The sequence below is a fragment of the Mastomys coucha genome, unplaced genomic scaffold (genome assembly GCF_008632895.1).
Source record: "Mastomys coucha isolate ucsf_1 unplaced genomic scaffold, UCSF_Mcou_1 pScaffold5, whole genome shotgun sequence".
Taxonomy (NCBI): Eukaryota; Metazoa; Chordata; class Mammalia; order Rodentia; family Muridae; genus Mastomys; species Mastomys coucha.
The window spans coordinates 30962306-30989837 of NW_022196911.1; the positions used below are offsets into that span (position 1 = coordinate 30962306).

Here is a 27532-nt window from a genome sequence, read left to right on the forward strand (position 1 = left end):
AAAAAACAAATTTATAGATTTAATTTTAAAAATAAGATAAAATCTTGTATGTGAAAGACCCATTTCTAACGTGGTTGAATAACTGTTATTCTCTTCATGTTGCAGCCTCATTCAAATGCCCGCCCCCCCCCACCTAGAATGACCTTGACCACAATCTAAAACAAGAAGCACAGGAAATCGTTGGAGGAGTGTTACAGAGGGGGTGGGCAGATTGGCAGGGTAGATAAGGCATTCGTAAAGAAGCAGCTGAGCCCTCTAGAGACCTGGTTATCATAATTCCTCACAGCGTGCTCCCTGGAAACTCTCCTGACCTTGTAAAGCCCTCAGACTCTGCTCCAGTCTCTTCGCCTGTAACTGTGAGATGGCTCTGCCCATCTGCCCAGGTTATATAGCGAGAATAACAGGGGTCAGGAAGGCACTTTGGAAAACAAAGAATATTCTAGCAACGTGAGCTTTTTTTTTTTTTCACTCTGAGGCAGGAGGACATCTGTGGGGACCCTAGGGACCTTGCCCGTTATTAGCCAGATTAAACAGGCTGTTCTTCTTCTGCTTGTCACTGCTACAGCTGCCTGCGTGCACCTGGATAGCACAGGGGACTGCAAGGGAAACAGACCTACAGCAAGGGAGGGAGGCTGGTGCCCAGGGAGGGGCCTCTCAGCATTGCTACCTCCAGTCCCTGTGGACTATGGTATTGAGATGCTCCTACAGCAAGGGGGCCATTTCTGAATCCCAAGGTATTCACCACCAAGGGAGTTCCAAGTCTGCCTTAAGAAGTGATATTTAAAAATTCAACATTCTTACTCTCTGGCTCTTCTCCGTCTCCTTCAAAGAGGAATGAGAAATGATTTCACTGTAGTTTCAAGGGCACAACCAGTCAGTCAAGGGCCATAAAGGAAATGCTCAGCCAAAGTTGCTTGACTTAGCAGCGCTGCGTTCTGAAATTTGTCTGTGGTGCTCGGAGCATCAGCCGGGCCAGGGTCTCACCCACTTCTTGTGTTGGTCTGTGAAGGGAGGAGCAGTACAAAAAGCTATGATCATAGCCAAAAGGGCCCCCTGTGGGTAAGAAAGTTGGACCCAAATTAGATCTGTCTTCAAGGAGAGAGGCCCCTGAAGGTGTGTATGGAGCTGGATATGTGACCTAATAAAGGATAAATCTTGGTAATGAAGGGAGAGAGTTGAAGAAATGGCATTTGTGTTACCCCAGATTGCATACATGGTCAAAAAAGAAAACTAACAAATGTCAAGTCACAGATTAAGGTGAAAAGCAGGAAGGAATGGTATAGGGGACAATACTGGGACTATAGGGCCCTGCTGAGGGCCAAGAGGGTTGGGGCAGGCTGCCCTGAGGAAGGTGAGAGGATCAGAGCAGGCCTCTCTGAGGAGATGCCATTTGAGTAGAGAGGCCAGCTGTGCTGAACGGGATAGAGAGAGGGGTTAGGGTGTGCCTGAGGAACAACAGATGACCAGTAGGGCTGAAGGGTAGTAGACGAAGGTATAAGGTTATGATAAAGACAAGGGTTGTGTGTGTGTGTGTGTGTGTGTGTGTGTGTGTGTGTGTGTGTGTTTGTATGTGCGCACTTACATGTATGTGCCTACCCACGAATACATTTCTTCCCTGGGAGATGGTCTACAACTTTTATTAGATTTCCTATGAAATCAGTGATCTAAACAAGCTCCAAGGAGTTCTCTGAATCAAAACTTGCCCTGACTCCATCTACTAAAGCATTAAAACAGTTGTGCCAAATGATTTTTTTTCTTCTTTGTGATGCCTGGAAGCTCTGAACTCTACAACAGAAAAGTGCAATGCTCTCAGCTCTACTCCCAACCTTTGTCCAAGGCTGCAGGTGTGAGGCCAGGTGCAGGTGCGAGGCCAGGTGCAGGTGTGAGGCCAGGTGCAGGTGCGAGGCCAGGTGCAGGTGTGAGGCCAGGTGCAGGTGCGAGGCCAGGTACAGGTGCGAGGCCGTGTGCAGCACAGCATCCATAGTGATGGGGGAAAATGGGGAGAGTCTAGGAAGTCACAGAAAGCAGTCTCTCTTTCTTTGGGCTGCAGCAGAGAAAAGACACATAGATGAGGGATGGCCACTTTCCAGTGGTACCAGCAGGTTCAGCCAGCCTTTCCTCCACTGGCAGTGACCAGAAGCCTCTCTTCTGCCCACAGCCTCCTCAATGCCAACAAGATCAACTGCCTGCGGGTGAACACCTTCCAGGACCTACAGAACCTCAATCTGCTCTCTCTGTATGACAACAAGTTGCAGACTATCAGCAAGGGGCTCTTTGCTCCGCTGCAGTCCATCCAGACCCTGTGAGTACACTGCCCTGGAAGTGGCAGACCCCTCCCACCAAAACAAAGGCAAGCTGAGGCCCTGTGGGAGGATTTCTAGTGTTTGCAACAGGGGTGGGAGATGAAGCTCAACGCACTTAACTGTACCAAGCAAGCATTGGGGCCTGACTGTGATGAGGTTTATCTCACTTTCAAGCATGTAAGCTTCCCAGCACAACCCAAGAGGATGCTACTGTCACCTCCAGATCTTACGCGATGAATCCAAGGCACTAAGAGATGGGATAGTTAATTCAGCATTGCAGCTAGAGATCTGAGATGGGGGCTGGAGAGGTGGCTCAGTGGTTAAGAGTACTGACTGCTCTTCCAGAGGTTCTGAGTTCAAATCCCAGCAACTACAGGGTGGCTCACAACCATCTCTATTGGGATCTGATGCCTTCTTCTATCATGCATGAAGACACAGATAGATAGATAGATAGATAGATAGATAGATAGATAGATAGATAGATAGATAGATAGATAGGTAGGTAGGTAGGTAGGTAGGTAGGTAGGTAGATAGATAGATAGGTAGGTAGGTAGGTAGGTAGGTAGGTAGGTAGGTAGATAGATGGATGGATTTTTAAAAATGCAGCTAGTATGAAGCAGGATCCTGGCAGAACTTGCAAGCTGTGCTCATAACCCCAGTAGCCATGGTGATGTTCTAAGCATTCTCTATCTCTGTGAGAACCCATCCCCTCCCTCTGGCAACTCCCCACACCCTACAAAGCCAAGCCTCTAATACAGGCTTTCTGGGGATGCCTTATACACACACCCAACCCATACTTCCCAAGTACTGCTGGTGTGTGCGAGTCCTGCAGGAAAGCAGATCACCTGAGTGCATATCTCACTCAGGTCTGTGGTCTTCACAGTTCCAACCACAGATTTCAGTGCCAGCTCCAGGCCTACGATGAGCCTGGAGGTCTTCTGGAGACCCTGGAAGTCATCTGGCACTTATTTCCTTAGTAGTGAGAGGCAGGAACCAATACAAAGTGAGAACAGCTGCTTGATATTGAATGCCGACCACGCGTGAAGCACCGTGAAGCTCCATGCTTAGTGCTCGGAGTTGTTCTTACAGATCAGAGGAGGCGGGGCCCTTGGCACTCCTGTGATGGTAACAGTAACAGCAGCAATACCCACTACTATATGTGGAGCATTTGCCATAAGCCCGTCACTATGCCAGCTGCTGTATGTGCCTGGTATCACCAAGATTAGAGAAATAAAATGCATGTTATTGTAAGTGTAAACTCTTAAAGCTCTCAGCTTGCATTGTCCATCAAAATCCAGCATGGGTAAAGTGGAGCCAGACAGCAGTGGGGTCCTGCCTCGAGAGGGGAGAACCAGGAAACTGATTCCCCTGACCAGATGTTGGCTGCATCTATGCTGCCTTTAGCAGACAGCTGGCCTCAGACCCTTCCTTTGAATCCTCTCTGAAAGTGGCACCCCCCCCCTAGACCTCCTGGGACAGCGAAGAAAGGACCCCACACCAGTTTGCTAGGGCCCAGCACATGACAGGGTGGTGGTGAAACGAGGTACCACAGGTCACTCCAGATTAACAGCCCTGTCCCTCTTTCAGCCACTTAGCTCAAAACCCATTTGTTTGCGACTGCCACTTGAAGTGGTTGGCTGACTACCTCCAGGACAACCCTATTGAGACAAGTGGGGCCCGCTGCAGCAGCCCACGCCGGCTGGCCAACAAGCGCATCAGCCAGATCAAAAGCAAGAAGTTCCGCTGCTCAGGTAATCAGGTTACGGGAGCGGGGGCCCCACTTTCTGACTCAGAATACAGCAGCCCCAGAGAGGCCAATAATCCAATCTGGAGGACAGCGAGCGCTGTAATGGCTCCTGGGGAGCTTCTTTGCAAATTAAATTGGGGAAATTCAGTTAGTCCTACAGAAAACCAATTACCTTATGGATTTAAAATAAAACACACTCACACAATAAAAGCATGGGGGAGCGGTGGGCAGCTTGGGAGAAACAGAACCCAGACACAGTTGCTCCTCTTCGATAGAGCTAGGTGGAGGCTGGGCAGCCTTCGCACACATGCGCTTGAGAAGAGACCAAGATTTATTTTGTAGTCTCTGAAGCAGATTCCCCAAATGGCACTGAAATAAATATAGCCCAGGGCGGGCTGCAGCCAGGCTTTGGTAACAGCCCTCAACCATAAGAGGTTAGGTTGCAGGTTTCACAAATATCTTCCTGCCTCCTTGAAACAGATGGCTCTTCTCTGATGATAGAGGGAACCGTAGACTGAGAAGAAGCAAAACTTGTGCTCCCATGCCCAGCTCTGTCTAGAGACTGTCTTTCCCCCACTTTCACCCAGGAAGGACATAAGGCAAATGGCAAGAGACCTCTTAGGCCACCTTGGAAAGAAAGGTGGTCTCCTTCACCAATGGCTGCGTGAGCTGAGCAATTAGACATCATTATCATTTTTTCTATCGAAAAAAATCAGGACTGTGCTGTGCTGTGCTGGGCTGTGCTGTGCTGAGCTGAGCTCACCAAGGCTGATAAACAGACAGCAGGAGGCACCGAGATAGAATGAGCCAACCCTGGCGATGTGTATCTCGGCAAGAACCGTGCTCCCACCCATCTCACTGGAGTGCTCAGTCAGTGTGTTTTCTCAGGAACAATGCTGGCATGGGGGCTGGTCATCAGAAGACCAGAAGACAGATTTTGAGTTTCTTGTACCATGTTCTTTATCACTTAAGTCAAATTCTGGAATATGTGTCACCAGGATGATACACTTGAGATTTTTTTTTTTTTATCTTATTTTAACCTGCAGAAGCAAATACCTGGAGAGGATCTAGAGAGAGGCAGGGACTTTGTGATAGTAAGGACACTAGCTGCCTATTTGTCTTCTCCAGCGTAGTGGTATCGGTGAGCAAACCTCTTTCACCTGTGAGGAGCACTGTCCTGAGTGATCCCAGTTTGATTTGCTTCTTCTAGTAGCCACTTGGAGTAATCAGGTGAGACCATGCTCTATAGCAAAGAGAGCCGAGGGCTCCAAGGTGAAGGTCACCCTCACATCACAGTCAGTACGTAACGAAGATCAGGCTCTGTAACTGCCCTATTAGTCTAGGACAGCAGGTGATCCAGCTACTTGAATTGCTTTCTTTCTAGTCTCTTGGTTCCACTTCTAAACACCTGCCTCCAACACTGTTTCCTTAGATTCCTCCCTGAGTCTGGGAACACCTCTGGGCAGACAGTCTAACCCCCAGCACCAAGTGTCATCTATAGCACACCATCCCTTTCCAATGCTACAACTATCCTCAGAACTATCCCCTCTTTCTTCTCTGCCTACTTGGGGCAAAGTTAATTAGCTTGGCCAGTCAGTGGTTCCCATAGAAAGGGTTGCTGAAGTCAGAGGAGGGCAGAAAGCCACCTGCCATCCTTGACCTTCAGTCTCATGAATATCCTGCCAACACCCAGGACCTCAGATTGAGTCTAAACCCTGAGGGACGGTGGAGGGACAGAGTCAACACTAGATCCAATGACTCATGCCCTGTAGTGTCACCATCATGGCAGGGACCTACCATTGACTGAGGCTGGGACAGGTGGCAAGGTATGGGTGACGTATACAGAAAGAACAAAGAGTAGGGAGCAAGAAGTAGACAGTGGAACTAGGAAACAATGAAGCTAGTTTTGAATCTAGCTGGGCCAATGTCTACCTGCCTACCTTGGTGTTTACAGGATCTTCTTATGAGGGACGAAAAATAGGTGGAAGAAAGGAAGAAAGAAAAAGAAAGGGAGGGAAGGACAGACAGACAGACAGAAGTCTTGAATTGACTTTGTATAAAGTGTCATTAAGAAAAAAATATCAAGTAGAAAGCCTATTGGTGTAGAGGTAGTGATGTTCAGAGCCCACTTGAGCTGAACTCAGAGCATTTGGTATGCTCTTATTGTAGCCCTTATGTAGCTGTGACTCAGAGCATTTGGTATGCTCTTATTGTAGCCCTTATGTAGCTGTGAAGGAGCAGAGGGATTACAATGGCTTTGAGAAATACCAGGAGCCATATCGACCTCGGCCTTGAGGGGATACAGAAACCATAGACCTAAAGATTCGTGTTTCTAGGAAGCTCCAGAAAGGGGAGGGGCTGAGGGGTGGCAGGTGACATGGACTGGAGCTGACAGATAATAACTCTGCATTTTACTTTCCCCTAAAAGCAGCCCCCTTGAAAAGAGAGCTGATGCGATTAGGAGCCAATTTGAGGGCTGCTCCTGCAACACGCACAGCCCCTCCCTGGGTAGGGCGTCTGGCTTCCCAGCCAATTTGCTCTGCCTCTCTACCAGCTGCATCTACCATCCTAGACCAAGATCCGTTTAGAGGTGGATGCTGCCCGCCAGGGGTGATCTAACCATCAGATTAGGTCCTTCAGCACAGGCCCCACCCTCAGGGAGCACTTGGCAGCAGCTGAAGGACACTGCCTGCCTTCTATCATGCTGTCCAAAGCTCCATCCTCACCCCCTGTTTTTTTTAAAGAAGCTGTTTCTGTGGAAAGTGTAGAACTCTTTGGGTACAACACAGGGCCACTTTAGAGACCTCAGAATTCATCCAGTCCACCCTAGAGAGAAAATTGAGACCCCCAGCAGAAAAGCCCTAAGTTCGGGCTATCATTTTCTGGTCATGACCTAGACGCTGTGATGATCCTAGCATACTAGTATGGAAGATTCTACATCATTTACCTCTGGGACTCTCCGTGTCATTTTAGAAAAGCAAAGAGAGGGCCAGAGAGGAACTAAATTATATTTCCTTAGTTTAGTGTGCACAAGCATGTCTGTGTATGTGTGTGTGTGTGTGTGTGTGTGTGTGCACGCACATGTGGCATGACACAGCAGAAACATGGAGATCAGAGGACAGCTTTCGGCAGTCTCTTAATCTACTACATGGGGCTTGGGGATGGAACCCAGGTCACCAGGCCTGGCAACAGATGCCTTTACCCTCTGACTCACCTTCCCAGTCACACAAGGATGTTCTAAGTTTGTGAAACGTGCCCTACTCATACCGAGGCCCTGATCAAACTCACAGTAACATTTTAGAACCAGAGTGTTCCCAGAGCCCTGCAGCTCCAGGTATCAAACTGCAGCGGAGCCCACATTCCCAGGATTAGCTGTAGTCTATCAGGTTAGATGGGGAAAGAGAGGTGAATGAGGCCAGGCATGGGTGTGCACTACCTGGACCATTAGTGTGCACAACCCACAGTGCTGGGCTGCTGAGAACGAGAGCACCTTGTCAATGAAGAAAGTCCCCAAAACTATAGTAGAGGAGAGCAACCTGTCCCTCCTATCAGAAGTCAAGTGTCCAACAGAGATGGTCAGGGTCATGTGGCTGCATTTCTTTGAAATAGCACAGCTCCAGCTTGATGCCAAGTAGGAAAAAAATCTGACCTGTGGAAGACAGGATATAAAGATTGAGTCTATGGCATACAAAATCAGTAGACTGAGTCTACCTAACCCTCTCCCATGATTCCCAGCCAGAGAAGGGATCTAGAAATCAAAAGGAATCTAAAATCAGATGTCTTACTCTGAGGCTAATCAATTGATTCTCTGGCCCGTTCCTTCCTTCTCTTAGTCTGACAAAAACCCATTGTCAGAAGCCAGCCTTTCAACCACCCTCCATGCATTAGCTTACCTCTGTTACTGTGTTCTTAGACCGTGGTGACTATAGGTGTCTCCTTCCTAGACCTATGGCCCCACTGAGGCTCTGTTCTTTGTCCAGCTGAGATGTGGTTGCTTTTCAGTCCACAACTTCCCCTCTACTGCACCTCAAACCATCTGGAGTGATTGGCTATCAGCCCAGGGAGTGGGGGCGGGGGGGCAGGAGACCCTGCAAAGTACCTAGGAGCCTCCAGAGCTATGGAATGTTGAAGGGAAGATTTGCCTGGAGATGAAATTATGCTGTGCTAGACCAATGAGAACTATGGGCAATGTCTTTATTTAAAGGGAATGGACTGCCGTGGGGCCCATCAGCTGTGGGGTCAGTCCTGTGTCACAAAGCATGAGGAGAGGTTTTGCTGATTTTTGTGTCATATCAGATTCCATAGTGGGATGGGACAGATTTTTACAGGCTCAATCCTGGGTTAGTATGTAACTGGTGTGTCAGATAACAGGATGCTCATGGATATGAGTGTCTGAAGGTTTCCCACCTTGTCCCTCTTTCCTGCTGAGTCTCCCTGGGGCAGGGCACTGGGAGGTGGGGGCCCCTGTCTTTGGCAGGATCCAGTGGACCACACTACTGGTACTAACTAATCAAGCTCAGTGGGGGCCTGCTCTGGCTTCTGCTTCTCCACGCTGCTTCCTCTGAGCGCTCCTGTCCTCTCTCTGATGCTGCTTCCTGACCTTGACTCTGACCAGTTGCCGCGGGGCTTTCCTTTGTGCTTGATCTAACCATGTGGTGGAACGATGGAAACGGAACATGGTTCTGTCAAGCACCGCGGAAAGCATCGCTCTCTCCTGCAGCATGGCCCGCCGCCACTGCCACCACCACCGCTGGACTCTTCTCTGCTCTGGATCACCGCGCCTGCCAGACCCACTTCTTCCAGTCTTAACTCTCAGAGGGAAGGGGGGGGTGGAATCCTGAAGTAGTCAGGTACATGGTGACAGGAGGTTAGAGAAGCCCACGGAGGCAGTACTAAGAGTATCCACATAACTTAATGAACTTTAGTCACTAGGTCCCAAGTCTGGTCTCGAGGAACCCTCAAGAGTGACAGCTAGGTTCGAACTTGCCACTTGAAGAGGACCTAAGATATATGCCCCATGGTTTCATGGGAGAGTCCCAGCACAGGGATACCAAGCGGTAGGCAGCTAATGCAGAGGGTGAGTTGCTCGTGACTTTCACCACCACCTCTCTCAGTGTGCATTTCTTTTGAAATGAATGTAGATAGAGAACCGGTAGAACAGACATGGGTCTGAGATGTTGAACTTGAAAGGGGGCTCCTTCTGACCCCAGCTCTCACTCCTCATGAGTATTTAGACCTAGATCCCTGCAAACCCTGATATGCAACCTGTTCTCTTAACCTTGGGCTGTAGTTAACATGGAGGTGTGGGGCTCTTCATCTGGTGCCATTTCAGAGGCCAGGAGAGGTCTGTGCAGACACTGGGTGCCTCTGATCCCAGAGAGAAGGATCATGGCACCTTCCCTTTAACTTGTGTTTTGATAAATCCTGGGCCCAGTATAACTAGAAGACCTTGTTGTCGGTTTTTTTCTCTGCTGGAGCCTATGTCTTACTCCAGGAGTAAAAGCTGAGGTGGAAACACAGCCATACTTAGGTGTGTGACTTAATTATCTCCTCTCTGATTGTGGTGCAGAGAAAGGCCCCGGCCACTGACGAGTGATGGCTGTCCTCTTGGTTCCTCTGAATGTTGGAGTGTATACTTACTATTGGTCGGTCTCTGGATGTTAATCATCATCATCACCCTTTACAATACTTTCAATCCCATTTTACAGATAAGGGTGGTTTGAGGCAGGGTATTAACTAACTGGCCCAGGGTTATCTAGCTCCCAACTAGCTGGGCTTTGCCCCCATGCTATGTAGCTCTCCCTCATCTGGACACTCATTGCCTTGAAAAGAAATTTTTTTTAGAAACTTTGACTTGAATTGATAGGGAACTGAAGATGTTTCTCACACTCTGTTTCCAGCTTCCATCTCTTATTAGAAATGACTGGAGTAAAAAGGAGAGAAAGCATTGTTCAAGTGCTTATTCTTCTCCGACAGGATCATACAGGATCTCATGGATACAAGCAGTCCCTCCTACATAGAGAAGTGTCCTTCTCCTCTTTGCTGAGGGAACACTTTTAACACTGCCCACATCGTACCAGGGCCAGGCCTTGTGGAATTAATCCGTGATAGTGCCCTCCCTCAGCATCTCCATGACGCTACGGCAGCAGGCTTGTGGCTGCACCATAGGCCTCCCCGTCTGTTTTCAGGCAGGTGACTGGGCTACAGGGACAGCTTCCTGCCCAAATGATAGCCAAACTCTTTCTGCAACAGCTAGTGTTTCTCAACCACAGGTGTGTGGTTCCCCCAGCCCAGCCTAAGAATGGGTGCCTGTGTGTGGGATGTCCTTGTTTCCGTTTAACCATTCACGACTCCACCCTCCACTTGTCCATGTTGCTTCCTTCTCAAGCTGAGAAACTCTGACAGACTTTTGAACACCCCCACCCCTGGTTCTTCCTCTCATCCCAGCCATCTTGGAGATGCTTGGGATAGAGGAGGAGAACTGTGAACATATTCATTGGCTTTCCCCGCCGATCACATAATGGTGAACATGTGACTTCCGGTCCACATGCTGGCTGCCCAAAGGCTAGCGCCCAATGTAGCCGACCAACATCAGCAGCCATCCTATCTGTGTCCTAGTAGTGTCCCTTACTACTTCTGACCCTAGACCAGACAGTTTGCCAGTCTTATAGATGCTTGCTTCACACTTTCCTCCCAGAAGTAGATGTAGAAGAAGCATATATAATTAAGTAAAAAAAAAAAAAATCATTGCTGTGGATTTTAACCTTTCACCCAACCTCTGTCTATTAAAGTTTGTCTCTGATTATATACCATGTGTTATTGTTCTGACATGTCTGCAAATGGGGGAGAAGGCTACAAGGGCAGAGGCAGGCAACAGCCAGGTGACATCAGATCCTCTGAGGCCATCTCCAGCTGGGGTTGGACTTTATGGCCTGTCTTCGAATCCTGCAAGATCCCGCCCACCTGAGCTCACCCCAAAGAGAAAGAGCTGAAACCTGTTTCAGTTGGTTCTCTCTCCCAAAGTATTTCTGGCAGTGACAAATATGTGTTGAGATTGAAATTGACTTTTAAAGCTCTGGAAAAGTTAAAAATACTTTTGGGTAGTTATGAGCATTAGGCATAACAAATGGCTCCGAGGAACCCTGGGTAGCTTCCGTAATGAAATATGAAGTGACGGAGGTGGCATTTCGTGCCGGCTCTGACTGGGAAATGAACTTTTTCGGTTATGTACATACGCCGTTATTAACATTTCTGGTTCCCACTCATATAAAATATCACTCTCCGACCCCCTCGTTATTACAAACCAGGGCAATAACAAAAACAGCAGGGGGAAATGCTGGAGAGAATACATTAGTCCATCGAATCTAATTGCAAAATCATTTCATTAAAATGGGTCAGCGGCTCCACTGCAGAGGCCTGCCAGTTATAACCTAACGATACTACTGAGAGCGATTCCTGCTAACTACAGGCTGCTCTCACCTTGATTAAAACGAAAATGCATTTAATAGGCAGCCATTCCCAGCCGGTGCACGTCTGCAGGCTCACGGTGAAGTGCAAACCGACTTCCTCCTGCTCTCTGCCTTTGATCAGCAGTCAGGGTTCCTCTGTTATAGCCCATTATAGACATGTTCTGTAGGAAACATAACCGTGCACATTCAAAATGCCCCCCTACAATGTCACCATGTAGCGCCACCAACAGGACCAGAATGGGTTTTCATTGGGCAGGAGTTGCATATAACCTAGCACTCTGATGCATCCAAAGAGAAATAACATAAGGGAAGGGTTTATTCAGTAGGGCGAGTTGTGCAGGCAAGGGAAGAGAGATTTACATAAAACACTACCCCAGAAGGCTGCTGTAAAACTGTGAGATCCATGCATAGGTTCTGTTCACACAAGCCTAAGGGTACCCTCATCTTTACACAAACCCCTGGGAAATAGGAGCTCAGAGGCTGCAAAGCCTGGCCAGATGTACTGCTAAAAGGGGGATGAAGGGAGTGGATGGGAAGGTAATTAGAGGAATAAAAGGGATACACCCAGACTTCTGACTCCATTCTCCATGTTCCTGACTTCATGAGAACGAGCATCCCAGGTTGAACGAGCACAACTGATCGTGTTCCTGATTATCAGTGAGCATGGGGAGATATCTGAGAGAGGAGAGTGCAAGAGCAAGGGAGGGAGTAAGCCATTTGCCTGCTTCCTTGTCATAGCTCACTGGAGAAGAGACCCATGTGTCTGCCTCCACCACCTCAGACTTACGGCTGTTGCCAGAGACATAGGAGTCAAGGTTCAGTCACAAAGCACACTACAGCTTCCTAGCATTAGCCACATGGGTCTTTGAAAGCTGGTCCTAGTGCATTGGTCATACACCAAGAGCCCCACAGACCTTAGGGTCTTCAACTACAAAGTCAAGTGCTAACCTTGGGGGGGTTAAGAGGAATGCCCCATTTGAGGTTTAGGGAGTAGCGTCAGGCTGCTGGATCCAGTGCAGTAAATGTCAGCGCCAACATGAGCTCCACAAGTGTTTCCGTGGCCTCTAACTACCAGATGTTCCCACACGATCTAGGAGGCACTGGAGTAGAATCACATGCTCGCATACTTAGCTTGTCTTTTTCCTGGAGACTCTGCTTTACTCTCATCTTTACACAAACCCCTGGGAAATAGGAGCTCAGAAGCTGCAAAGCCTGGCCAGATGTACTGCTAAAACAAGGGGACCACTCACACTCCATGGTCATGCCGATGGCTCAAGCCATTCACCAGATGCCTGGGGTCCGTGCCCTCAAACACCTTAGAGATACACACAGGATCTTCAGGTGCCAATGACGTCCCACTTGGGCCTTACCCAAACGTGAACTAAGCTCACATTTTATGCCTAGCAGTGTGCCAATGGAATGTGAGTGTGGCAGAGGGCATAAGTCCAGCACCCACCGTCAACAAGGAGAGCCACACACCCCTCCCTATTGCCACTGTCATAACTCACGTGCTCACAGAGGTCTGGCTGCCTGCCCCAAGGGCATGCCTCAGAGATATCAGACCGTCAGACCTGTTGCCATTCCAGAACGACCTTGAAGGGAATGAAATTTTGAAAATAAATCAATAAATCTGAGCCCCAACTTCTAGCTCTTGGGAACTGCCTTTTGACTGGCTTCGATGAGAACCTCCTTTCTATGCAGGTCTGACCCTCGGATGCGTTTTCAGTTTCACTGTGTTTAAGATTTGGGTTCATTGTCAATATATCTCAAATATCTGTCCTTTCTTAAAACAAAACAAAGAAGGCCCAGGTAGCTGTAAGCCAAATTCCCAAAGCATCAGAGTGGTAGCCTCCAGATACCCTAGTGCGCAATCCTTGTCGAAATCAAGGTCAGACAAGACACCGGTTGTCAATTAACACCAAATGAGTATCTGGCCTCCTTTACACATGGTCTGCAAGTCCAGGAAGACCTCTAAGTATGTGACCCTTTTCTCAAACCTTTTGTAGCCCCCACAAAAGTCCAACCTTAATCTTCAGTCTCTAGATGGTAAGCATCAAGGAGCCAGAGACTCTCCTGCAGTTGTAGGCTGGATTCTGTAGAGGTGTCTTGCAGTATTTCTCTGAACATTTTTCATCCCTAATATTCATCAGTTCTGAAAGGGTCCATGACCCACCAAAGCATAAGAGCCCACAGATCTGAAGCCTGGCTTCTTGGAAGACAGCAAGTGATGAGTGACAAAAGACCATGTGGAAACAACATAGACGAGGAGTGTGGGGAGTGCTGCCAAGATGGCCGAATGGTCATCAGCTTCGCCTGCTATTTTACAATCTGCCGTATAAGCCGTTCCTCCTAAGCCCATGCATTCCACACATGCATTCCACACATGCACGTGCGTGCATGTGAGCACACACACACATTCCAACTCATCCAACTACCTCATTCCCCACAAACTTTGGACCTTGCACCTGAAAACTGAAATGATGATGCCCTCTTTGGCCCCATATAGGCTCTGAGGATTATCGCAACAGATTCAGCAGTGAGTGCTTCATGGACCTAGTGTGCCCTGAGAAGTGCCGCTGTGAGGGCACCATTGTGGACTGCTCCAACCAGAAGCTAGCCCGTATCCCGAGCCACCTCCCTGAATATACCACTGACCTGTAAGTCCTACCCCTCCCTCCCTCTCTTTATACATACCTGGTCACTTTGAGGTAGGCCAAGTAGGGTCTTCTGTGTACTTGGCTGAGAAGGAAAACACCAGAAATATATATGCAGCTTGCTTGCAAGTGTAAACTGTTCATTAGTTCTATGAATGTTTTCTGGACACTCACTATAAAACCAGGTGTTGCTCTAGGCTTTCATTTCTACAATGAACAAAGTAAGTGTACCTGCTGGCCCTTAGGAGCTTATAGAATCTCCAGAAAAATAGATATTAAATAAAAAATCATTACGAGGCAAAAAATGCAAATAAGATGATTAAATGTATCTGAACCTCCTAATAGTCCCTAGAAAGGGATGTTGATTTATTTTAAAGCTGGCAAAGGTGTAAGGGCAGTCTGGCTATGACATCCATCACCCCATTGATACCAGGGTTGATTCTGCTAATGTGGCCATCTAGGTGGGTATCCCTACCCTCCTTCACTGCTCCATGTGTGTACCCCAGAAGTGCCACACTTGGCTACAGAGGATGACCTTCCCCAATAGACCCTCCAAACAAGCTCTTAAGACCTAAAACAGGATAAACTAAAACCTGAAGGATGGAAGAGAATAAGGAATGGCCTGTGGTGTTTTACAGGCCTGATACTTACCTCAGCTCTGTCCCCTCCAGCCCCCAGTCCCCCCCAGACCATTTCCCCACTGTGTCAGTGGAGAGGGAGACAAGGACATGGTCTACACTTCAGAAGGTCTAGAAAGAGACACAACACAATATTCTTCCAGACTCTTGGCACAGAGTGAGCCGTGGATAAATAGTGCCAAACTGGTGGCTATTATTGCTTTCTTTGACTGCTCCAGTCATTGGAGGGCACCACAGCGAGGCTCTGAGCACAACAGACCCTGAGCACAGAAACCTTGAGCTGACAGAAGTAGTCAGGAAAGAGCTGAGCAACGTGGGCTCAGGAGACCCTGAGGAAATCTCCCTGTGGTGTTTGGGTTACCATTAACCCCCCCCCCATAAAATAGAGGCAGATACATGGTCTTTGTGTGTTTGAATAGCAATATATGACTGTGCACGGTATGCAAGAAGCCACCGTCCCATGAAGGAGGCATGGGAAGGCTAAGGCTTTGTCTCTCTTTGCCCTTTCCCATCCGCCTCTACTTGCCGAGCCCCTTGCCTTATTCTGCAGTTTTTCAAGGTTCTCTTGGACTTTACTGACTGTGAAGTTCGGGCAGAACTCAACGAAGGCCACGTGAGGAAGACCCACAGGCGAGTAGCACAGGAGGTGCCTCACTTCAGCTAAGTGTTTTCTGCCTTCCCACATAGGCGACTGAATGACAACGACATCTCTGTGCTGGAGGCCACTGGGATCTTCAAGAAGTTGCCCAATCTGCGGAAAATGTGAGTCAAACTGGGGAATGCAGCAGCCACCTCAGCTTTTCCCAGCCCTTCACCTTTCACTCCTGCTCCTGAACCTCCTCCTGTCCCCTGCTGTGCCCTGGACTGGAAGTCAGGGACACAGCGCAGACCAAAGCGAAGCTTGGATGTCATTGAGTTGTCGGGTACAAGGAGATCTTATATGCCATGGCTCCTTGACTCCTATCCTTGCCCCCTATACTTGCCCTACCCCCAGCCATGTTTAGCATGCCTCTCAGGAGATTGTAGGACGGACTTGGAGCAACTGAGTTGGGATGTCTGGGACCCCATGATATTTGGGTCTGTATGAGAGGGATACAGCAGAAAGGAATCCCAAGCCGCTTCCAGTAGATTTGGTCACAGAGCTGCCTGGTCTGAGTGGAGTTTGTGCTTAGGCAAAGGACCCACATGCTGTTAGTGGCTTCTACAGTTCACGGCTGCTTGTCCCAACCATCTTTATCCCTTACTTGGAATTTGGGCCAAATCAAAAAGCCAACAAGAGGATATTGTACCCTATGATAGCCCTTGTCCTTGGCCAGGGCTGCAGCCCTGCCTCAGGGATATCAACTTCTTTAGTCTTCCTTCACCCATCTGGTGCCAGCTTCATGTTCCATGCTGGGCAATCGAGGGAGCAATGATGAGAAGATGTTCGGTGACCTCTCTAAAGCCACCTATTGAATAAATGTCAAAACTGGCTTTTGGACTTGAGTCCACCTCATCACAAGAATGGCTGGGCTTGTTTCCACCTTGCCTTCCTGAGTGCCCTGCAGAGGTGCAAGCACAGAGAGCCAGCCGATTCCCAGGGCACATTTGTTTTTAACCTGCCTTCTCACCCCACTCCACCCCAAATTCCACATCTCCCAGCCTCACAGCAGTATCTGTTTCTTCAACAAGCCAAATGGGGCCGATCACTACTTTCCAAATCTATATTTGCTAACTTATCTCTGTACCAAAACTCACGCAACTCTAAAATCACAATTTTCCATATTGTTTGTATCACTTCCACACATATGGTAGTGGGAAACCTGCTCACCCCAACATGTGTCCCTTAACTGAGGCTGAACACGGTGATGCTCTCTGCCTTGTGGGTTCAGCTCTCACACTGTAAGCCAGGATCCACTTTGTAGTTTATCCAGCAGCATGTGCTTTGCAGTTTTGTGCTTTTTGGCGCCAATTTTTGCCCAAGCACAGTACTGGCACACTGTCTAGATACTCAGAGCCTGAGCTGGCTGCCCTGTGCCTTGCTAAGGGAACACATGCGGTAGAGAAGCTTCTCCCATTTGTTCAGGCCTGAGCCCGGCACTGCCAGCCATGAAGGCAATGTTGATGAATCAATAGCATAGTAAACACAGAAGCACTCACAGAACAAGCCTATTATCGATCAGTTGATGGAAATGCCATGACCACAGGCTCACAGGAGCCTCATCTAGTTTCTCCAGGAACAGCGATTCAGTGTATGCTCATTCGGTGTTCCTGGTGAGGTAGAATATAACAATCATGAATCACGAGTACTGCCTGTCGCTCCTTATCTCCTGTTCATCACACTTCTACCCATCAGATCCCTGCAGACAAGGGAACAGATGCCTTCCAGACCTTAGGCAGCTACTCTCTCAGTGGCACGACTCATGGGTCCCTGCCAACCATAGCCACTGACTTAGCCACAGGCCCCTGTAAGTAAATCTGTGCTTGGAGCAGGAGATGAGCTCTCTGAGGGAACCACTGAGACCAGAGCACATGTAAGGCTCATGACGATTGTGGCTGTCGCTGTGGCCCAGGTGCCCTTTGGTTTCAACCTGTAGACAGATGTAGAGGTGAATCTGAATACGGGGAGGATATTGAAGTGAGTCAAGCTGCACAAGGACCTATTTGCCCAGCAAACAGGATCCCAGGAGTCTTTGTTTCTGCAAAGAAAAAACACCTCCCCACACACACCTTTTAGGGGGAAGTCACACAGATTGTGTTCCTACTTGTGATAGGGATGTGAGCATAGAGAAATATTTCTATAGATGAAGGGAAACAAGAACACACATATGCAACAGGAGAGAGCTAGTCCCTGTCCCCAGCCACGTGCCACAGACCTGAGCATAGCCAAATACAAGCCCAGATCTCAACCGAAGGAAAAGATGCTGCTCAGTTAGCCACTGTGTTTGCCATACAGGAGTGAAGGTCGGGGATGCCAGATATCCGCAACTGCTCCAGACCGCTAAACATTCAGGCGGGGGGAGGGGGGGGGAGGGGGAGAGGGCTTGAAGGCTGGCCTGCATTCACCTAAGCTCAGTGCCAGTACTTATCAGTACCAGCCAACTGGATAAGACCCTGCAGGGCAGATCCAGCCCTAGATCACCAGCTGCAGCCACTGTCAAGTGAAGTGTTGTTGTGCCCTGAACCAGTCACTCACAGAGGTGGTTGTGTGTCAGGATATCTGACAATATAGTGTTTGAAGCCAGTGGTGTGGCTGCCTCACACTTGAGCCAGGTCCCTAAGGCTGCCTGGCCTTGAAACCACTATTTCTGATTTGGGCTAAGGTGATTGGACCCTGCTGTGTTTTTTGCACCCTTATACTCTGGCAGCCCCACACAGCTTTCCAAAGAGCATCATAGCTGTACGAGGCAGGATCCTTTGCCTACTTGCTTGAGGCCCCGAGTACCATCCCTAGCACAGAGAGATGGGAGTCTAGTGGAGAGCAGGGAGGGCAAAAAGATAAAAAGAGATTCCGTGTTCAACCAGCTGTAGCTCTCCTTGCAGTGGACAATTAGGATGCTGGGGAGGGTGACCCATAGCCTGAAAACCAGCCAGCCACTAGCTGAAGTCGTGAGCACATGGTTGGATTTGTTGCTGGTTGCTGTGTTTTTTAATAAGAATTAGTCAACCACTTTCAACACTCAGAAGCTTTCCTAGAAACTGTAAAGTCTTGCTTTCTGGTACCTCTGGGACTATCAAATGCCCATGCAGAAATGGTCCCACCGTCTCAGGCTGGCCCAGTAGAGTTGAGCAGAATAGCAGCTGCTGCTTTAGATGGACACCAGGTCCTCATCACCTTTCTTTCCAAAGGGCCTACTTCTCATCACCATGAAGTCACCTGCTTAGAGACCATAAGTTTGTAGTAGTCCCTCAGAGAGGGATAGGTTCCCTCATGGTCAGTGGACAAGACCTCCTCACCCTGGCACTGTGCCAGAGCATATCTGTCATGGCCAGTTGTCCTTAGTTCCCAGAAAGGTCTACCTGGCTCTCTGGTATAGTCCTCCTGGGACCAGGCTCTGTCCCCACTGCAGGAGTAGCTGGCCAACCCTGTAACCCCAGGGAGCAGTGCCTGGGAGAGCCTGCCCTCCTCTGCCTGGCCTCGGGCTTTCTGCAAGGAGTCGTATGGATCCCCTTGCTTGCTGTGTCCTTTGGGAAGAGTGAGGTCAGAGGCACCCATCGGCCTGAAGAGGCAGTACCCATGAGCCCACTGTACCACTCCTGGACCCACTGTGAGTTTCCAAGGCTGGGCCATTAAAGTCAAAGGCCCAAGGAAGGACCTTCCTCCAGAGAGGTCCGTGGGGGCAAACAGAGAGAGCCCGCTACATTTTGAGACATCCTGTGGGAGAGAAGTGTCTCAGGAGAGCACTGCACTGAAGCCGCACCAGAGCTCTTAGAAAATCCAGACATGCTCATTTTGTGTCTAGGATATTTGCTCCAAGCTCCACTTTTGTCTCCCATCCCCCACTACAGACTTCAGTGGTAAGCCCCACTTTGATGGAGAGAGAGGGAACACAGTGTAGGGGAATGCCAGGGCCAGTAACTGGGAGAGGGTGGGGTGGCAAGCATGGGGAGGGGGGAGGCAACAGGGGTTTGTTCTTGTTGTTTTTGTTTGTTTGTTGGAGGGTAAACTGGGAAAGGAGAAATCATATGACATGTAAATAAAGAAAATATCTAATTAAAAAAATAAACTGAAGAATCAAATTAAATAAAATAAGAATAAAAATACATATATTGATATGAGAGAGAGAGAGAGAAAGAGAGAGAGAGAGAGAGAGAGAGAGAGAAACAGCAGCCAGCCCTTCTAGAAAGTACTACAGCTGCCCCCACCCCTTCTGTTCTTCATTGTCCCAGACTAAGGACATGTGATTCACAAACCTTACAGTAATGAGAAGTTGGCTTTGCTCTGTTGTGGAAACAGCTGTTAGTAAGTGGGAGCCTTCCCACCTCCACTGCTCTAACTTACCATCATTGTCCGGCCCTGCACGCTAACGCCCAAGCAGCTCCTCTCCCTGGAGCCTAACCTGCTAGGAAAACTTTGACCTCAATTCCTATATCTAGTTTAGGTGTCATATGCTGTCTTCCCCCATGCAGCCACTCCATTCCTGGCTTGTCCTTGGCCAGGACAGCCAGAATCTATGAGGAAACAAGCTGAGTACCAGGTTTTTGCAGAAATGGAGCCCAGTTCAGGGGGTGCCCCAGCTAACAGGTCTTAGGATGAGGACTTTGGGGAACAATCAGGAGATGAGTGGGTTGAGCAGTAACAAAACAAAGAGAAGATTTAAAAGACTTTGCCCCCCTCTGCCCCCCGGTACAACTGTCTACAAGGGTAGGCCCTGTTGTTCCTTAGGTGCTCCGGCTATCCACAGGAAAGGGAACATGGCTCACATTAAACCCTTGGGCATCATTATCCCATCACATGCTTCAGGTGGGCCCCTTGTCTCTCTGGAGGCTTCAGCCCTGTGCTTTGTGAAAGGGTTGGTATGGCCCTATATCCATCTAAGGCACTGGCACAAAGCAGTCCCCACCCCTATCTGGGCATGTAGCCAGTAGTTCAGACAACCTCACATGCTCAGTGGCCTGGTGACATCCTCAGGGTCTCCTGTTCAGAGTATAGGGCTCTGCTGTGTGCTGAGAAAGTAGACCTCCTCCCTCAGCTTCCATGAGCACCATCAGGCTTGGCTCCACCCAGATAACCATGAGTGCTTTCAGACTGGACCACAGGATAGTCCACAAAGAACCCCTACCTCTGGGTTCTGAAAGAGCCTAGGAACTGGAATTTTATATGGCTGTCACAGCATCTGCCTGTTACATCCTAGCAGGTTCTCCCATGATGTCAACACCAGGTTTTGGAGAGAAGGGCCTGATCTCAGAGCTGGGGCAGACTCAGGACTGGATGGGAACAGAGATGCCATGAGAAAACCAAGATCCCAGGCCTGGGAAGATGAGTCAGTTGTCAGGGTGCTTGGCTTGTTGCACAGTTATGAGGACCTGAGTTGGCTCCTCAGCACCCATGTAGATCCAAGGGCAGCAATTTATGCCTGTAACCCTAGGACTGAGGAAGAAGGGATAGGAGGAACCCTGGGGCTCACTGGCCAGTCAGTCTGCTCGAATCAGGCAAGCTCCAGGTTCAGTGAGAAACCATGTCTCAGAAAATAAGGCAAAGAATGATGGAGAAAGATACCTGATGTTGACCTCTGGCCTTGGCACACACATGTGCATTCACACACACACACACACACACACAAATTCTGTAACTCAGTAATACAAGAGAGCAAGCCCTCGCCTCTCCCGAAAGATAATCACTTACAATGAGGGGTATCAATGAAGTATTTGTGAACCTACCTTCATGGCCCAGCTCTTTCGGCTGTGTAAATCTGGGAAAGTTATTTAATCTTCCCAGAACCCAGTCTCTTCACCTGTGAGGGAGGACAGGAGTATCTAGCTGCCAGGCATTGTTTGAGGCTCTGATGAGGTTAAAGCAGTCTGACTCTCATGTGGCCTCTCCTAAAGAAGAAGTAGGCAACAAGTCCTCAGTTGGAAGTATCCACTTGTAAGGGGCTTCTGCTGAGAGTGCTACAAGTCCCCCAAATGTGTGCATCCCCATTGCAGAGGAGGCAGCCTTATTTCTTCTCTGGCTCTCTTTTGAGAGACTGCATAGCGGGTGAAGAAAAGTAAGAGTGACTCTTCCAGGCATTCAAAAAATAAATGATTACACTGAGACCCTTTAAGTCCTGGGCTGTGTGTATTTATCTACCTGCTGTGAGGAGTGACCTCATATCTGTGAGCACAGAAGCTGAGAATCCAGTGTCAGGGAGCTGGGGGCTGAGCTCCCTCCACCCACTTGATCCTCCCCGTTCTGTTCCCTTCCTTCTAGAAACCTGAGTAATAATAGGATCAAGGAAGTGCGGGAGGGTGCCTTCGATGGAGCAGCAGGTGTGCAGGAGCTGATGCTGACGGGAAACCAGCTGGAGACCATGCATGGGCGCATGTTCCGGGGCCTCAGTGGCCTCAAGACACTGTGAGTACCTGGGCTTGGGCTCAGGAACTGCCTTAGGACACAGGGGGATGACAGCTGGACTATGCAAGCTGTGGACAGGGGTCACAATCGGGCACCGTCCTGGCCTATTGATTCCTTTCTTTCTACAGCATCAGACTTTCCCACCTTTAGTGCAAAGCTGACATGCTAAGCCCACCATCATGCCCATACCTAATCACACCGTACTCAGAGCTGCTCTAGTGCACACATATACACTGTTGTCCCCAAACCCATACTGAGGGGTGCACATGAACACTGACATGCTATGCCCCTGAACACATCTGAAGGCAAGCATCCCCGTTCAAGCATACACACACATACAGTGAACCCATATGTGGGTCCTCTTCCTCCTGGAAGTACACGTGTGCATACACAGTCATGTCACCTGCACAAGAGCACATGGATAGCTGTGGTTTACGTTTATGGTCTGTGTTGATTACTCATTTGTTGCTGGGAAGAGACACCAGGACCAAGGCAACTTACAAATGAAGACATTCTCACTGGGCCTTGCTTACAGTTTCAGAGGGTGAGTCCATGACCATCATGGCTGGGTGTGTGGTAGCAGGCAAGCAGGCAGGCATAGTGCTGGAGCAGTAGCTGAGAGCTTACATCTGATCCACAAGTACAAGGCTGAAAGAGAGAGGCAGAGAGAGCTAACTGGAATAACATGGGCTTTTGACACCTCAACACCCACCTCCAGTGACATACCTCCTCCAACAAGGCCATGCCTCCTAATCCTTCCCAAACAGTTCCACCAGCTGAGGACCAAGCAGTCAACTCTATGAGCCTATGGGGTTCATTCTCATTATAACCTCCACATAGTGTGTGAAATACATGCTCATATACATTTGCATGTGTCCCAGGGAGGGTCCAAGCCCTGCTCATCACCAGTCAAACCTGAGCATTGACTGACCGAGCCAGGAGGTGGCTGTTTATCTCTTGAGAGGCAAGAGCACTACTCATTGCCCCACCCTCTCTCATGCTCTTCCAGGATGTTGAGGAGCAACCTGATTAGCTGTGTAAGCAACGACACCTTCACTGGCCTAAGCTCTGTGAGACTGCTGTCACTCTATGACAACCGGATCACCACCATCACCCCTGGAGCCTTCACCACACTCGTCTCCCTGTCCACCATGTGAGTTCTCCCCAGCACACGGCCACTCCTCTGGGCCCCGACTCTGCAGAATTCCCTGACATCCCAGCTTCCTACTGACCGTGGCCAAGGTCACCTGCCCATCTGTCTATTTAATAGTCATTTGTCAGGCTCTCTCTATGTGCCAGATACTATCTAAGTACTAAGGATTACAGACCTGGCTCCTCCTCCTCCCTGGGGCTGGCTGCATCGTGAATTGTCCCCATGATGAGAAAGGCCAACACAAGCTTTGTGAAAAAGCAGTAGAAAAACCTGGTTTGTTGAAGAAAGTGGGAAATGTATTTCTTATCGTAGTTACCACCACACAAAGGCCCCATAGTTGGTTGGAGCAGAGTAAATATGCAAAACCTAATAAGGCCATTGTAATGAGTATGTGGGGATATGGAGTAGAACAGGACTGGAGAGGAGGGAGGGTCAAACTGTGTGGCCATGGGGGCTGCTTTAGTTTCAAAGCACACGAAGAACGTGAAAACTTTGCTGTAGATTCACAGTGTGAATGGCAGCATGTTTTAAAAAGATGACCCTGACTACATTGGTGCTTGTCAGAGGCAGAGTGGGAGCCCAGCTTTCTGGACCTGTGAATGAGAGAGAGAATTCCCAGCACTAGGAAGCTGCGGCAGAGGATAGTGATTACGACCGTAGGGCTGTGTTTCCCTCCACAGCCATGGCAGCCCAAGCCTGTTCCTACATCTAGGCATGGTTCTCCCCCAGCAGCTCCCATGATGGCCTTGCTGATGCTGTGACCCACACAGCCAGATCTAAGGACAGAGTTCCCAGCCTTTGGTCACTTTATAGTTGCTGATACTACTGTGTTGAACCTCAGCTGTCCTCAGCAAGCGCTTACCTGTCCCATTTCCTTTCCCCCAAAATGACAAAACAAAGTAGCAGCCGCAGCCACTTCTATACCCATTGTCTCCTTCCCACTTGGAATAGAAGTAGAGTTGCAGTGTGGCCTAGGAACAACAGACTAGTTTCTCCCAGCTGTGTGCCCTCTGCCCTGCCACCCAGCCCGGCTGGCCTCACACTTCCCACCCTCACACAACATGCTGCCAACTCCTAGATTCTACAGCCAGGAAACCCCACCCCCACCCCCTCTCCTCTCCCTCCTTTGCCCATGTGGTCTGTCCCTCCCCTACTCTACCCTCTGCCTCTATGGCATGATGGGTGTGTCCCAAGTCTGGGCCAAACACTCAGAGCGACTGCTGCCACCATCATCCCCTATCCCATCTGTCCATCACGCTACTGCATGGACAGGGACAAAGTACCTGTGGTGCGCAGGCTGGCTTCTGGATATGCAGAGGCCAGCGGAGATGCCAGCCTCAGTGAGTGGGCAGCTACTCACAGGCATAGAGCTAGCTAGCCTTGGTACTGCCAACACTGAAAGAAAGTGAAAGACACAAGTCAGAAAAAGGGACGGTCTCACTTGGCCCCCACCCCCTGTCCTGGTCTGGAGCACCGACATCCCAGCCCGGCAAGCTGCAGGCATTTCTGTGGGGAAAAGGGTGTGGACACTGATATAGAGTACAGGAAATTCTCCTCGGAGGACTGACAAGCTTTGCCCAAATGAGGCTGGGTGGACAGAGGAGGCCAAGACTGGGGGTCATAACACCCCCATCAGCATGGGCTATAGTCACATTCCCCGTAGTTTAGAGAGAAATTCTGCACCCCAACTTCCAGGAAGGGATGCCGAGACTTATCATCTCCTAGAGAGAGCAAACCTGGGCTACAGGAGTAGACCCTAGGCTCTGGGCTAGGGTCAGGGTGGACGACGACCACTCAGAGGCTCTCTCTCCCTCAGAAACCTCCTGTCTAACCCTTTCAACTGCAACTGCCACATGGCCTGGCTTGGCCGGTGGCTGAGGAAGCGCCGCATCGTCAGCGGGAACCCCAGATGCCAGAAGCCCTTTTTCCTCAAGGAGATTCCTATCCAAGATGTGGCCATCCAGGACTTTACCTGTGAAGGTAAGCGGGAGTGAATCAGGAAGGCAAGGCTGAGACCTGACTCCACTCCACCCACCTGGAACACGGGCTCTGAGGAACTCTGATCCAAAGACCTCTGACACTCCCCTCACGGCTAGTTCCTCAGACTAAGAAACAGTGTCTTCTCCTGAAGCTACTTGACTGTCCTCAATTGTATATCTGTACTGACTTCCTTAAAACAAGATATTTGTTCATTCAGGACACTGTCCTCTGTATGAATGCCACTGTACCTGATATACTGAGTTGCCATGTCTGTCATGAGTTTGGGGCCGCTTAGACGCTCTGCCCCTCTGTACACAGCTTACACAACTGGACATGCAAGTCTCTCTGTCTATGTTACGGTGAAAGTCAGAGAATGTACTTATGGGAAACAGACTTCAAGAAAATTCCTTTTGACTAAGAGGTATGAACCCACGAATCTGAGGCTTTGGGTCTCAGAACCCAAGAAGGCATATTTGATTGCATGAATTCAAGTTCATATAGTTCTTTATTTGGTGGACTTTTTGGATTACCTTAGGACAGATGTATTCCTTTGCAGGTTAATTGAGGTGCATTACAAGGAGATTGGAGACATGCTCACCACCCTATAGAGATGATATATAGTGGTCAGGGGACAGAAAAGGGGAGAAAGGGGGAGGGGAAAGGCCAGGCTCTCCCTCTGTCTGGCCACTCCTTTCAGAGCCATGGCTTATTCCTCATATGACAGACAGGACCCCCTTTCCCATGTGGCCATGGGTCTGGGTTAGCAGCTTGACTGGTGTTCATTTCATTCGGAGTGCATTAAACAGCAGAGGTCCTTCCCAGGATTCCAGATATGCATCCTTTGCCTCTGGCAAGGGAAGAAACCAGTAGCTACCTTTAGTCCTGGCTTGGGCTCCCTGCTGGTGCTAGGTAGAGCTGGCCTTTGCTGGAAACAGTCTGGCCTGTCCGCTAGCTTTGTCTGGCTGCTCTCCTGGCAGGGCTTATCTTCCGGGATGCTCACCCTGTCTGGGTCCTCCACAGGCAATGAGGAGAGCAGCTGCCAGCTGAGTCCACGCTGCCCGGAGCAGTGCACCTGTGTGGAGACAGTGGTGCGATGCAGCAACAGGGGTCTCCGTGCCCTCCCCAAAGGCATGCCAAAGGATGTGACTGAACTGTAAGTACAACCCCAGCCGCTGTGGCCTCACCAACCGGAGGTTTTCTCTGCACCCCAGCATCTCAAGGAAGGGTGTGGGGACATGCCTGGCTTCCCTGGAACCCAGCAGAGCTTTTCACAGACAGTGGTTGGGAGCTTTGATTGGTGTTAGGTGGTTGGGGTGGTATTAAAGGGGAAGAAGGAGGCCAACTCCAAACCATCCCCACCTACTAAGAGAGGCAGGTCTGACTCTGCTCTCCCGATAGACACTCCAAAGTACAAGAGGACTGCTACATTTCTTGCACTGTCCAAAAACCCCTGTGCTGGATCCTGCCTTTCTAGATCCCTCGAAGTCTCTGTGTGACCCTTGCAATAGCACAGGGTATTATGAGAGCATTTTTTGGTGCATTGGCAAACATGTTTTTTTTAAAAGCAGGATTTATTTTATATTTATTGTATCTAAGTACACTGTAGCTGTCTTTAGACACCCCAGAAGAGGGCATCAGATCTCATTACAGATGGTTGTGAGCCACCATGTGGTTGCTAGGATTTGAACTCAAGACCTTTGGAAGAGCAGTCAGCACTCTTAACCACTGAGCAATCTCTCCAGCTCCTGGCAAACATGCTTTTGTACTATGACCCCATTCCTCCTTCAAGCAACCTTATCAAGCAGGTGATTTGTCAGTGCTAAGTCACACTGGTTTTTAGAACATCTTCCCTGCCCAGGCTCCCCATGGTCACCCCCCAAAAGCTCCAAGTTAAATGAAACATGTGCCAGGTTCTCTTTGGAGGGCTCACAGTACTGGATCCAGTACCCTGACTGGCTCAGCAATAGGTAGTCTAGCTCAGCCATGGCACCAGCTTGCTACCTGGTTCACAAGAACCTCCCAGGCCCGCACTGCCTGCCCATACTCCATTCTGCTGCCCTCTTCCATGCTGTCATTCTTTAGGTCACCACATGGGGATGAGGTGCCTTGAATGTCAGGCTCACTGCCAACATGGAGAGATGACCCTTAGCTAAACAGGTGGGGCCAATACTCATGAGGCACATGGTATCTCTGGGGAAAGTAGACATTTGTTCTGCCATCTCTGAAGCTCATATGGCTTCATGAAAGGTGTGAGATGAGGACTGTGAAAGAGAGGTTTACTTGGGTGCAATTGGTACCAGATTCTGCCTCCCCTCTCTGGGTATCTGAATACCACCAGTACCGGCATGGAGAAGACAGGGCAACGTCCAGAACAGGTAGGATTTCCAGTCTGCCTCTCCCTCCAGGGAGTTAGACACCACTACCAGAGGTAGTGAAGCCAGAGGTGGGAAGCATAGTTTATGGCCAGCAGGACCTTGGTTTGGTTGGGAGTGAGGTGGGGGACACAGGGAGGAGAGAGAAAGCATTCTCCGAGCATCTTAAGTGTCAGGGCT

At 49.4% G+C, this 27532-nt stretch overlaps 1 protein-coding gene across 1 annotated transcript in view; it reads left to right on the plus strand.

Annotated features, from left to right (window-relative positions):
- Positions 1 to 27532, plus strand: part of Slit3 (slit guidance ligand 3) — a 600224-nt gene that overhangs the window by 502516 nt on the left and 70176 nt on the right. The window contains exons 13-20 of the mRNA XM_031352736.1: positions 2159 to 2302; positions 3891 to 4054; positions 14026 to 14176; positions 15499 to 15573; positions 21704 to 21847; positions 22857 to 23000; positions 24817 to 24980; positions 26001 to 26133. Coding sequence (XP_031208596.1) covers positions 2159 to 2302; positions 3891 to 4054; positions 14026 to 14176; positions 15499 to 15573; positions 21704 to 21847; positions 22857 to 23000; positions 24817 to 24980; positions 26001 to 26133 — 1119 coding nt within the window. The remainder of the gene's footprint in view (positions 1 to 2158; positions 2303 to 3890; positions 4055 to 14025; positions 14177 to 15498; positions 15574 to 21703; positions 21848 to 22856; positions 23001 to 24816; positions 24981 to 26000; positions 26134 to 27532) is intronic.